The 12,131-nt window shown below is 38.5% G+C and overlaps 1 protein-coding gene and 1 non-coding gene across 2 annotated transcripts; both read right to left on the reverse strand.

Moving 5' to 3' along the window:
• Window positions 1-281: 281 nt before the first annotated feature.
• LOC136459417 (PRA1 family protein A1-like) lies at window positions 282-4,580 on the reverse strand. The gene is made up of 8 exons (XM_066459276.1): window positions 4,248-4,580; window positions 3,514-3,554; window positions 3,327-3,405; window positions 1,450-1,536; window positions 1,264-1,352; window positions 1,097-1,168; window positions 880-1,001; window positions 282-667 (listed from the first exon to the last, which is right to left on the reverse strand). Exons 1-7 carry the CDS (start codon window positions 4,403-4,405, stop codon window positions 898-900), a joined length of 630 nt encoding a protein of 209 aa, XP_066315373.1. The 5' UTR covers window positions 4,406-4,580; the 3' UTR covers window positions 282-667; window positions 880-897.
• A 1,786-nt stretch (window positions 4,581-6,366) lies between these two features.
• On the reverse strand, window positions 6,367-6,440 carry TRNAV-CAC (transfer RNA valine (anticodon CAC)). Its single transcript has one exon. It is a non-coding gene; the product is annotated as a tRNA-Val (tRNA).
• Window positions 6,441-12,131: the final 5,691 nt, after the last annotated feature.

The raw sequence follows: 12,131 nt of genomic DNA on the forward strand, positions 1-12,131 counted from the left end.
CTATTAGCCGGTGTTGTTTTAATCCACCATATATTGGTGGTTTTGTCTATTATACCATTCCTTTTTTATTTGTTATTGATAAAGCAATTAGAAGATATGTAGGAGAGCAAAAGTATGTTTTTACAATCTATTAACTGCTATTAATTGAGTTAGGATAGCTAGCGGGATAGTTGTTAGCTAGGTGCCTAGCCAACAATTACATCCAGTCTGCAAACATGTCATAACCCGTATAGAGCCAAAGGGTAAACCAAAACACCAGTAACATAGTCCTATATATGCTCGGGGTTTTCTTTTTTCTTTTGCCCAATGTATGCCAGAATAAGTGACCAAACGTAGCAGGAGTTTCTGAGAGTAAAAAACAACATCTTCTTTGTTCACTCGAGAATAGTTGTTCTCCTCCCGCTTAATAAATCCCGTGCGATGCACGTTCGAGAACCAAAAAAAACTCGAGAATAGTTGTACACGACCTTAACCAAGTACGATTTCCCCCAAAATCTAGAAATGAATATCAAATTATAGAGATGCTAATCTAGGGGTTGGGCACTGAGTATACAAATGTGTGCAATTCAATGGGAAACCAAAAACGACCTTGGTGAAATCTCCCTCGAGGCCCACAAACAACAATCAAGTTTTGGAAATTGGCTGATCATTCTCTTGTGACGAAAACCTGCATGCCAAAAGGGAAAAACAAAATCAAAATAACAGCAATCAAACCAATGCAGATCTCACATCATGTACCATTTACAAATCCAGGTATTTAACATGCAGATTTGCAAGGATGCACTCAATTTACATCTTACTGCAGCATACACCATGCAGTATTTTCAGGTGTCTAACTATCAAGTAGCCAAGATTGTAGGAGAGTAGGAGGGCACTCACATGGGACAAACCAGACATTTATAGCTCACTGTAGTTCCGCCATACTGCTCGAAATTCCTCCCTGAATGTGTTCAGACGTGCCTTCAGATTAGGTGTTCTGAAGCTGGCATGTAGCAAGGTTGCTGCAAGGCAGGAATTCAGTTATTAGGCATAGTGTTTGTAGATGCATAATTTAATTATTTAACTAAAAAATTTCCATGCTCATAGTTGGCCTCACCAAGTAGACCAATAAGTAGTGCCCACAGAACTGTGAGGAGGCTGCAGGAGGTCAACCAGAGCACACAACTAACTGAAACATAACAGCAGTCAATGTTTCTTGGGCCATCGTGACTGAATATATTCAGAGTGCAAAATGGTATGTCTGGAGGAAGGTGTTCTACCAACCTGCAGAAAACAACAGGACAAAGATCCAGCGAGGTCGGCCACATATATGAATTGATCTTCTTTTACTTGGTCGCCCTCGGATGACAGGCCTGAAAAATGTCATATGTAAAGCATTAGTGTATCCTCTGTGGGTTCATGGCAAAAGAAGGATATCAAAAAGATATTAGAGGGGAGGGAGATCCTCACGTTATGGGTGGCCTCATCTTTGCGGCTAAGTGTGGTGAAAATTGTCTGACACTCCTTGTGATTTTCTCATTGAAAGTAACTGCAAAACTGCAATCTCAGACATGAGAAGTGGCTGACAATAATGATCCTGATGGAAATTGTCATTATTTCGAATGTTTAAGAGCATTATATATAGAGGGAAAGTAAATAATTTATAATAGAAACACAGTTGGACAAAACTTGGGAACCATTGGTTGATAACATGGAGACTTTATAGGAAGTAAAACTTGCAGATAACGTAATCCGATTTCAGGTGTCAATAATAAAGGGAACTCGCAAGAGATGGGAAAGACTAAGACAACACTTATGCTCTTCTTAGTTGGAATGAAAGGGAATTAACAGAAACAAAGACAAGAATCAGGAACGTTACAGCAGCATATCAATCAGTTAAACAATTCTGGTAAGTAAGAGAATGTGGTAATCATTAACCTGAAACATTAGAGGCTTTAACTACTAAAGTCAAACAATAAGTATAGAAGTAGAAGAAAACACATGTTCAACACTTGAAATTGTCTTGAATTCTGCTTAATGAATGAACAAGTCATGGCCATTAGCAACAACTAGTGTATGCGACATCCTAGTTATTTGAGCATGAAATTATACTGAAGTTTGTATCTGAACCAGGAATTCTGTACTGAAAGTAATAAGAAAATAACCATAATGTATCTCAAGTAAATTGTAGTAAAATCAGCACAAACAATTTATCGTGCTCTCTTTAACATCCAATTCAATCACAAAAACAGAGTTTCTAGTACATCTGAGCCTACTGAAATAAAAAAAAAATTTGAGGCAGTGTACAAGGCCACAGGCTATGTTTCACCAGGGCCGGGCCAAGGGGAGTGCGAGCAGTGTGAGGGAACAGGGCCCCCAATTGCCAAGGGCCCCATGTTCTGATGGATTTACCAGCCATCACTTCATCATTAGTTCGGGTGTGTGATTGAACTGCTAGTGACTACCAGCTAGGCCTAGCTAGGGATCAATTCAAGCCCACGCCGTTAATTTCATGATGGATTAGCACTGAACGCAGGCAAACATGAGTCAGGAGTGCAGGAGCAGGACCAGTAAGCCTGAAGCCAACGACAACAGGCCAGCATGAGTCAGGAGTGCAGGAGCAGGACCAGTAAGCCTGAAGCCAATACCAACTCCTAAGGTAATTTTAATCTTTCCATTCAATTTGAATTCTACTATTCTCCGTATCATTATATGAACCAATTTTTTTGGCACTCATTATGTGAACTATAACTATCCTTCATATGACTATGTCTGGTGTTCCAAGATTAACACACGTGTAAGTGTAAGATATGTATGTAGAATTTGGTAATTACTATAGTCCTATTTATCAAGGAATAAGGCCTCATTTTATAGTTTGGTACAGGGCCCCAAATTTTGCCGGTTCTGTCCTGTGTTTCACAACTAAAGAAACATAGGAGCATGCTTCATGACTGGCCATAATCAATTTTGGAGGGGGGGAGGGACTAATATTCAGAGCTTATAGATTCGTATATTCAAAAAAATTGTTTGGTTAACGTGAATTTGATGTTTTCCTTTTTGACATAATATGAAGACACACAGGAATACAGAAGTAAAAGGAATCAAGTCACAAGAACCTAAATATATGGCAATTATGAACTGAGATTTGTAATACCAGCTCACCCTACTCAGTTGAGAGTGAGTTTCTGAATATGAATATGCTTTCAGACTTTCCAGGTCATGGTGAGAATAGAATTACAGAAAGGCTATTCAACAACCGGGTGTTTTAGCACCCGGTTAGAATTATGAATGCTCCGCAAACCATAGTGTAAGCATAGTATGAACATTTCAACTCAAGTTAAAATCACCTGTCATTCAGAAACGCAATGCTGAGGCCAGTTGCTAGAGCTGCAAGGATGGCAACTGGCTTTCTAAGAAAGCCCATTCCTGCATATACAAGAGGCAGAGGCATTTTTTTTAAAAAAAAAAGAGAGAGCAAAATCCAGCCTAAATAACTGAAGAACTGTTCTGCCACATATAGGCATTGTTACCTACCAAGAAGGAATATTACCAAGATGAAGTAGTTGGTCCGATAGCTGCAAACAGGCAAGGGTGGAAAGAAGACTTGATAAGATACAAATGGAATGGTAGAAATATACTCTACAAATCAGTTCATACTTAAAACTAGACTGGCAAATTCCCAAGCCTCCTCCACGTATCTCATGGTATGGTTAAGAATGCCGTCTAATTGTCCATCAACATAATTTAAGTATATCGCACACATCCCTCAGATTATAAGCTGTTAGTGAAGTACATGCTTACTAACAAAACATTTTAGCATGCAGTAAAAATAAAAAGATGAACATATCTGCATAAACTCCTTATGATAACTAGTTGAAGTTCCACCTAATTACAAGTATCAAATTAAAATCTCCAGCTGGCCAGCAGCCATACCACACTAATGGTGTATATATTCCACATTTTAAAACTCCAAATAGTGCATCGCCTGAAAGCAGATCGACGCCAACCATAAATCGAGCATGAAACAGCACTCCACGAGGTAAAGCCTTGAGCGTCATGCCGTCATTCCGTACGAACTAACAAGGGTTTGAAGCTCATCGTCGACCCTGACCTGATAACCTCATCGTGAGTCCGCGACCCAGCTTCTAATCTAAATCACCAAAAAATAACAGGAGAAAAACCAATCTACCTCGCCAATTATTCAATTGGTGATTGGATAGGCATCAAAGCATACAAGAGGAGGGCGAGATTAGAGTGGCGGATCGTACTAGTAGAGGTTGCACTTGAGGCGGCTGGTCCACTTGGAGTAGGATCGGGGAGCGGAGAAGCGGGAGAAGAATTCGGAGACGGGGCGCGGCGGTGTTGACCAGTCCACCTCTCGCAGCGCGTCCACGAGGTCCTCCGCCGTCACAGAACTCCAGTCCATCGCTGCCGCTGCCGCTGCCGCCGCCGCCCACAGTGCCTACGAGCTCGCCGTCGACAACGAATTCGGAATTGCAAAAGACCCTAGAAGACGGCGCTTCTAGATGGGTCGATGGAAGGGTGGTCCGTCGAAGCCGGTGGCGGTTCGGCTTCGGCCGGTCGGGAATTCCATCCGAAGGGTTCTGGCCGTCCAATCGGGTGTCAAGCGGTTCAGATCGAGGGTGCATCACGGCATCAGTCGCCTTCAGGCCACTCCCGCAGTCCCAAAATAATCGTAGGTCTCGTTTTTTTTAAGGGTAGGTCTCGTTTATTTACCATCTAGAAGTCGGGATATATACCACTATTTGCCATTTACACATTTATGCACATGGCGAATGGCGTGGATATATCACTAAAAGAATACAATTCTGGCTTATGAGAAATCAAACTGTCTGAACTTTGATTAAATTTAAATAAAAATGTATAAATATTAATGATACATAAGTACTATTAGATTAGTTATAAAATATATTCTCATATAAAATTATTTTAAGACATAAATACTTACACTATTTATTATAAACTTGATCAAACTTGAGCTAGATTGATCGACATGAATACCATAGTTGTATTCTTTTATGGACGGAGAAAATATAGCATTTCAACAAAGCTCAAGTAGCAAATGCTTTAGCTGCTTTCGCTTAGATGGCACAAACACTCTACTATGCTTTGTTGGAGACAAGCACCTTCATGTGTGTAGGATCTCATCATACCGAATCAAGCACCTTCATGTGTCTAGGATCTCATCAATACCGATAATATAAACAATCATGTCTAGTTAATACATCCCTCTATTTTCTCGAAAAAGAAATGTTTGCCTAAGCAGGCTTGCCAACCCCGAAGTACTGTTTAAAAAAGTCTTCCAATAATTTGCTTTCTAAACTGATGTTACTAGAAAGTGGCAGCGATAGGTTGGTGCTGTGCGTCCAGAAGTAGCTCAACCGGCCGGTACTGGGACGGAAGTTGTAATAACAAAGGAAACACAATAAAAATACAAATTCACTAAATCAGAAAATTTTCTTAGAATACCTCCGTCCAGTCCAGAAAGAATACAATTAGATCATTCAAATGCTGTCCATAAAGAATAGCTTGTGGAGCCCTTAACTCTATGTGTAATGTCCTAAAATAGAGCGAAAAGATGCATGATTGACAATTATGGATATAATCATTTGCTTTCCTCCAACCAATATATACAGAGAATAAAAAAGAAGGACAAATATGTTATTTTTTCTGTCTACTATAATTTGTCCTTCAAACATGAGTACTTTATGGGCGTATACAAACATTCAGTTTCAGGGAGAAAAAAAGAAATGAAAACAAAACTGATTCAGTTTCAGGAGAGGTAAAAGGAAATGAAAAAAAACAAAGGGCATACTTGGTTCATTTTCAAAATTTACCAAACCAAGAATTTGGCAAGCTATGATTTTGACTAGTATTTGGTTGGTTACCAAAACTTGCCAACTTCTCACATTTGGCTTGCCAAATCTTTGGCAATTTTTTGTCCAACTTTTGGCTGCCAAATCTTTGGCAAGGCAAATTTTGGTCGCAAACCAAGGCCCAAAAATCACTTTGTATATATACACACATACACATTCAGTTTCAGTTTCAGTGAGATAAAAGGTAACGGAAAAAAAACAAAACTAATTCAGTTTTGGGGAAATGAAAAAAAAAACAAATGTCACACATACACATTCAGTTTCACAGAGATAAAAGGAAATGAAAAAAAACAAAACTAATTCAGGAAATGAAAAAAAAAAACAAATCTAATTCAGTTCCAGGGAAATGAAAAAAAAACAAATGTCACGCATATACATTCAGTTTCAGAGAAATGAAAAAAAAGGATAAAAGGAAATGAAAGAAAACAAAACTAATTCAGGAAATGAAAAAAAACAAATCTAATTCAGTTTCAGGGAAATAAAAAACAAATGTCTGAGCCCAGGTTCGAACTGGGGACCTTTAGTGTGTGAGACTAACGTGATAACCAACTACACCACCCAGACAATTATGTTGGGGTTTTTCCAAAAAATATCTAAATTCCTTGTATCATAAGAAGACAATCCTCAATGCGAAATGATTCTCTTGTTCCTAGGACCGAATATCCTCTACCATCAAAATATCAAAGCGCAGACACGGGTGAATGCGTCGGGCAGTGTGATGGGTCCCTGCTACCTCCCAAAATCCACTTGTCGTCCCAAGGTGCGCGAGGAACCTTTCCCGGTTCGCATAGCCAGGCGGCGCTTGATCCTTCCGAGTCCCGCGCGAGGCAACGTGGTGCGGGCAGCGGCCATGTGCACAACGGCTCTGGGCCTCTGACGTCCTGGATTCCACGGTAGCAGTAGAAGACAACAGAAGAGGCTGAGCCGAGGCACCAGATTTTTGCAGGCTGATCGCCCCCATGTCAGGGTGTTTGGTTCTTTAGTCTTCTAAAATTCATATCACATTAAATATTTAAATATTAATAAAGAGCATTAAATATAGATTAATTATAAAATCAATTACATAGATCGAGGCTAATTTGCGAGATGATTTTTTAAGTCTAATTAATCTGTCATTAGCACATGTTTACTGTAGCACCGTGTTGTCAAATCATAGACTAATTAGGCTTAAAAGATTCGTCTCGCAAATTATGTAATTAATTTTATAATTAGTTTATATTTAACACTCCATGTATATGTCTAAGTATTCGATGTGACAGGAATTTTAGAAGGGCACGGAAAAAACAAACACCCCCTTAGTTTAGGAGGCCGCACCTTATTTTATCTTGGTTGGTAACGATGTTCTCTCCATGATTAGTAGCGGACTGCAAAGTAGTTTATCCTGGTACTAATAAACGAGTGATGCCTTGAACGTTTACATGAACTCCAAAAACATAGTTTTGGCTAATTTTTTATAGACTATTTATAATACATAGATAGAAAAGAAATAATTTCATGTTATTTTCTAATATCCAAACTCAACATATAAAAAATAATACTCCCTCTGTTCAAATTATAAAGTTTTGGCTTTTGTAGATTCATAGTGTTTGTTGTGTACTTAGATATACATTATGTCTAGATACATAGTAAACACAATGTATCTAGAAAAAGTAAAACATATTGAAAAGAGTGATATCCAGTATCCTCGCATGAAAGAGAGTGGCATCTAAACATCTACACCCTCGATCCTAAAAAGAGCATCATTCTAGCTATGGATCTGAACAACTCCATCCTAAAAAAATATCATAGCTATGAATCTGGGCAACTGTTTGTCCAGATGCTTGTGGAACGTGGACCACATGCATGCAGCGATGCAACAATTAATCTTGCCAATTACCTACTCCATCCATCCCACAATAATTATATATCCTCATTCTTGAGGATTCAAACTTATATAAGTTCGACTAACTTTATAGAAAATAATATCAACATTTATACCGCAAATAAATTTAATATAAAAATATATGCCATGATTAATCTACTGATATTTATTATGTATTATGAATATTAGTATTTTTGTTATATATTTGATTATAAACTTAATAATCTTTTGAGTTCTCGCAAAACGAGATAAGAAATTATTTTTGGACGAAACAATTAGGAACCGAGGTCCTTAGAAATGACACTGCAGTTAACAAATAGGGGCATTCAGGGCATTCATGGTCATATATTTCGTCTCTTACCTAGTCTATCTGTTTTTTTTTTCAAAATTATCACTATTTATGGAAGGGGTATTTTTATTAACTGATTTATAAAATGGTGGACTTGAGAAAAATTTAAGCACCACTTATTTGTCATTGGAGCTAGAGAGTAGTTTGGCGAGTGTTGGTCTGCTTACATATGTTAGCTTGTCTTTCTTTTTTTCATTTTTCTCCCTATATATTTACATAGGTTACTATGGCATCTCTAATCCTTGTCAAATACAGCTGGTCCTGAATAAATAGATTCCTAGCAAGTTTAGGGCAGATTAGTACGATAGAGAAAAGGCTGCACAGCTCTTCATTAACCGAAGTAGTTGCATTATGATCAGCGATTGTTCCAATAGCACACTAGCTATAACATTTACTACATATATCTAAATGCAAAAAATCAACATTGGATTGAGAGATGGGAGGGGGTACAATAGATGCAAGGAGACGTCGAGAAAAATAAATGACTCAATGAACCATTCACCTCCTAGAGACTTATTTATTTGTAGACAAATTCATGAGCCAAGAATCTGTTTATTTAGGGACAGATGAAGTACTCTCTAGATGAAGTACTCTCTGCTTTGCTACGTTTGTCTATTGAGGATATCAAGATTGAAGAGTGTAGTTGTTGCAATATTACCACTTTTTAACTTAGGCACTTCAAAACAAGATAAATACTGCTAATGGTACCCATGTTAGCGGGCACAAATAGTCGTTTCGCATTGATTCTCTCACAACCACAAACGAAGTAGGAGTAACAACCTTTGATGAAAGATTGAAACTCATGCAGAGGGAGTGCGAACCTTCCAAACTCACGATCGTCGTCTATAGTAAACTCATATGAGGTGTTTCTGTTGGGACTCGCCTCAACACACAATCATTAACCATATGACGCGCTTGCCGTGTAGTAGTTGAACTTCTCTTTCGGCACACCTTGACACGTTGTACAAAAGCCATGTACTATATCAATATATGAATATTTTCAGACGTCGCGTACTAATATTACAAGCAGGGGACTATTGTTCGCGGGAACCGAATATATATTTTGTACTCTATCTACCGTATAAAATAACATTTTTTTTGTTGATTGGTGTACATTGTTTTTCTTGTAAAAGAGTTACGATAATTTTTAACAGTATAAGTAAACAATATTTCTTATAAGAGCTACATTTTCCTTTTACATCTCATGAATGACTCCGACTTACCGAGTGACAGCTCAACCCCAGAAAGTGAAACAAAAAAGCTCTATACTATACAATACAGGTTAGGTGTGATAGCACAGACTCCCTTATTAAAGTGTCGCCCTGGATGCGTGTTAGTCAGACTTTTTTAACTAGATTTATAAAAAATATTAGCAATATTTGTATCTCTAAATAAATTTACTATAAAAATAGATTCAAAGATCTATCCATTCATATTAATTACGTATCATAAATATTAATATTTGTTAATATATATTTAGTCAAAGTTCAGTATGTTTGACTTCTTAGTAAGCTAGAACGACAGATAAAAATGGGCGGAGTGAGTAGCATGCAGCAATTCAAACAATTGTGTCCTTTGAACTTTCCTAACTAGTGCTCCACGTAGTCACAAAAAAAAAATCTAATGCTCCACATCTTGATAGCCATAAAAAAGTGCCCGTCTTGAAATTGCTCGAGAGTTGGTGAGATATCTAGCATGCATATGTTCCATGTTTGCAAAAAAATGAAATAACACTGTGATGGCTTCACCTAATTCTCACGGCTTGGCGCAAGAACAAACTCCTATATTGGAGAAGAAAGATTTATAGCCAGTATATTACTGTTTAGATGTCATGGGTCAATCTTAAAGTTCTTATAAGCGTCAGGTAATGAACCAAATAATATACGTCTCTACCATGGTAAAACATGATATGAATACTACTTAAGGCAAATCAGAATGACATAAACTATACCTAAGGAGCCTGTGGGCAAGGTAGAAAACAGGTTGGAAACTTGGAAGTGCAATCAACTTTTCTATGGAGGAAGATCAATTTAATTAATTCTAGCCTAACAAACATTCCAATGTATATTATGGGTTTTTTACTGCTGCATGAAGGTATATATAAAAGGCCAGACTCAAATAGAGAAAGATTCTTGTGGAAAGGAGTAGGTAATAACAAAAAGTATCGGATGGTCAAGTGGGAGGCTTTGGCAACACAATTTTTGCAAATGTTTAATAGAGGTGAAAGATTGGTATGAGAAAGGTACGGGGTGGAAGATCGGAAATTGCTCACAGGTAAGATTCTGGCATGATGTGTGGTTAGGGGAATGCCCTTTATAAATTGTGTATCCAATCGAGATTGATAAGGAGTTAGTTAAGGATGTTTGAGCATGTAGTACTTTTTTGAGTGTTTATTTATTTTCAATTATTAGTATCTATGGATTGATCACAAACCGAAACATGGTTAGAGCTCTAATATGTCTTGAACTTATAAGGTTTTTCAGGATAAACAGTCAACAAGATTGGTAAGTGGCTGGTATGCATAAGAAAGAGTGAAACTTGGAGTTTAGGAGAAACCTTGGAGAAGAGGATGTGAAGGAGTGGGAGAGATTGATGACATCTTTGGAAAATGTGGAGGTGAACAAGGAGGATAAGGTTATCTAGAAGCTAGAATCCTTTGGCAATTTTTTCACGAGATCTTATACAAACTTGTGACTTTTGGAGCGGTGATAGATCTGAAGGATATTTAGGACAGTAAGTTACCTTTGAAAATTAGATGTTTTCTATGGATGGTTTGGCACAACAGAGTGCAAACTAGCAAGTAGCTTAAGAGGAGGAAGTGGAAAGGCTACAAAAGAGTAAATAATGTGACAATTAGAAGGAGCCATCTTTTCTTTGTGTTTCTTATTAGCTCTGGTCCAAGTTTAAGTTTTTAGAGAGAACTAGTCTTTGGTTTTTTTTGTTTTGCTACACATATTTGCAATGCAAATTTTGCCCAGGCAACCCTTAGCATATTAACCATATGCATATCAATAGAGTGTTCATATATCTCAACATGACTCATCGCATCACATATATATGTATGAAATCTCTTTGATTTGAACACTAATCAAACTGCACGTTCGAAAAAAAAAATCTAAACTCAAAAGAAGAAGAGAATCGAAAAAGGAAGAAACATTTATCTACGACTAGTAGCCACTGACTTTTAAAAAAATATCTATTCTATTTTAACATGTAGTTTTTGTAACACGCATCATGCCAAAATTGCACAAAGCAGACACCCATGACCCATTCGGTGAGATGGATTTGAGATGCGTCTCTAATGTATAATTAGAGATAAGTCAAGTTGAAACACGTCGTGATATGTTGGCTCCAACAATACAGATCTATGGGGCGCACAAATCAGAGGCGGGGCTCAACAACACATGTCTCTGATGTATGGCTGCGATGCATTTGTGTATACATATGGATATCGGTCCCTCATACGTCATACCTAAAAAAATTTAACTTCCGTATAGACAAGCATCTCAAGTCCGGACACCACATCTCTCCCTCCCATCACATTTGCTGCCCCCGTCTCTCTTTACTCCCGACATGTTACCCCTCTCATCACATCCAGCATCACCACCCTATCCTCCTCCGTCACTGTCCTCCTCCTCCGCCTCCTCCAACACTGCCACCCTCCGTCACCCCCACCCATACCCCCTCGGTCCCCTCTCTCGCGTGATGAATGTTGTTCCTGTGGTCGCCTCCTCCCCTGTCTGCGATGACTATCACGCATGTAGTCTCCTCCCCCATTTGAGACATCCTGACCAAGCACAAAGACTGTCGTGCCGTAGCGTCCTCCCCATCCGCGATTACCCCGAGGGTCCTCCCCCCACTCTGGTGGGGGCAAGTTGTTAGAACTCTTCTTTGGATCTTTGGCCTCCAGATATCCTCCTCTAGCTCGACAATGGATCCCCTCTCTATCTTCCTATCTCTCCATCACCCTCACTCTATACCTCATAAGCCAGATCTAGTGGGTCTGACTAGTGCTTGTTTCCCATTTGCTCTATCGCCATCGACC

Source organism: Miscanthus floridulus, chromosome 6, assembly GCF_019320115.1.
Source record: "Miscanthus floridulus cultivar M001 chromosome 6, ASM1932011v1, whole genome shotgun sequence".
NCBI classification, from domain to species: Eukaryota; Viridiplantae; Streptophyta; class Magnoliopsida; order Poales; family Poaceae; genus Miscanthus; species Miscanthus floridulus.

Coding starts and splice junctions, on each gene's coding strand:
- LOC136459417 (XM_066459276.1), bottom strand. CDS start 4,405: ATGGACTGGAGTTCTGTGACGGCGGAGGACCTCGTGGACGCGCTGCGA. Junction 3,406..3,513: donor CTTGGTAATATTCCTTCTTG/GTAGGTAACAAT, acceptor TTGTATATGCAG/GAATGGGCTTTCTTAGAAAG. Junction 1,537..3,326: donor ATTGCGTTTCTGAATGACAG/GTGATTTTAACT, acceptor CTGAGATTGCAG/TTTTGCAGTTACTTTCAATG.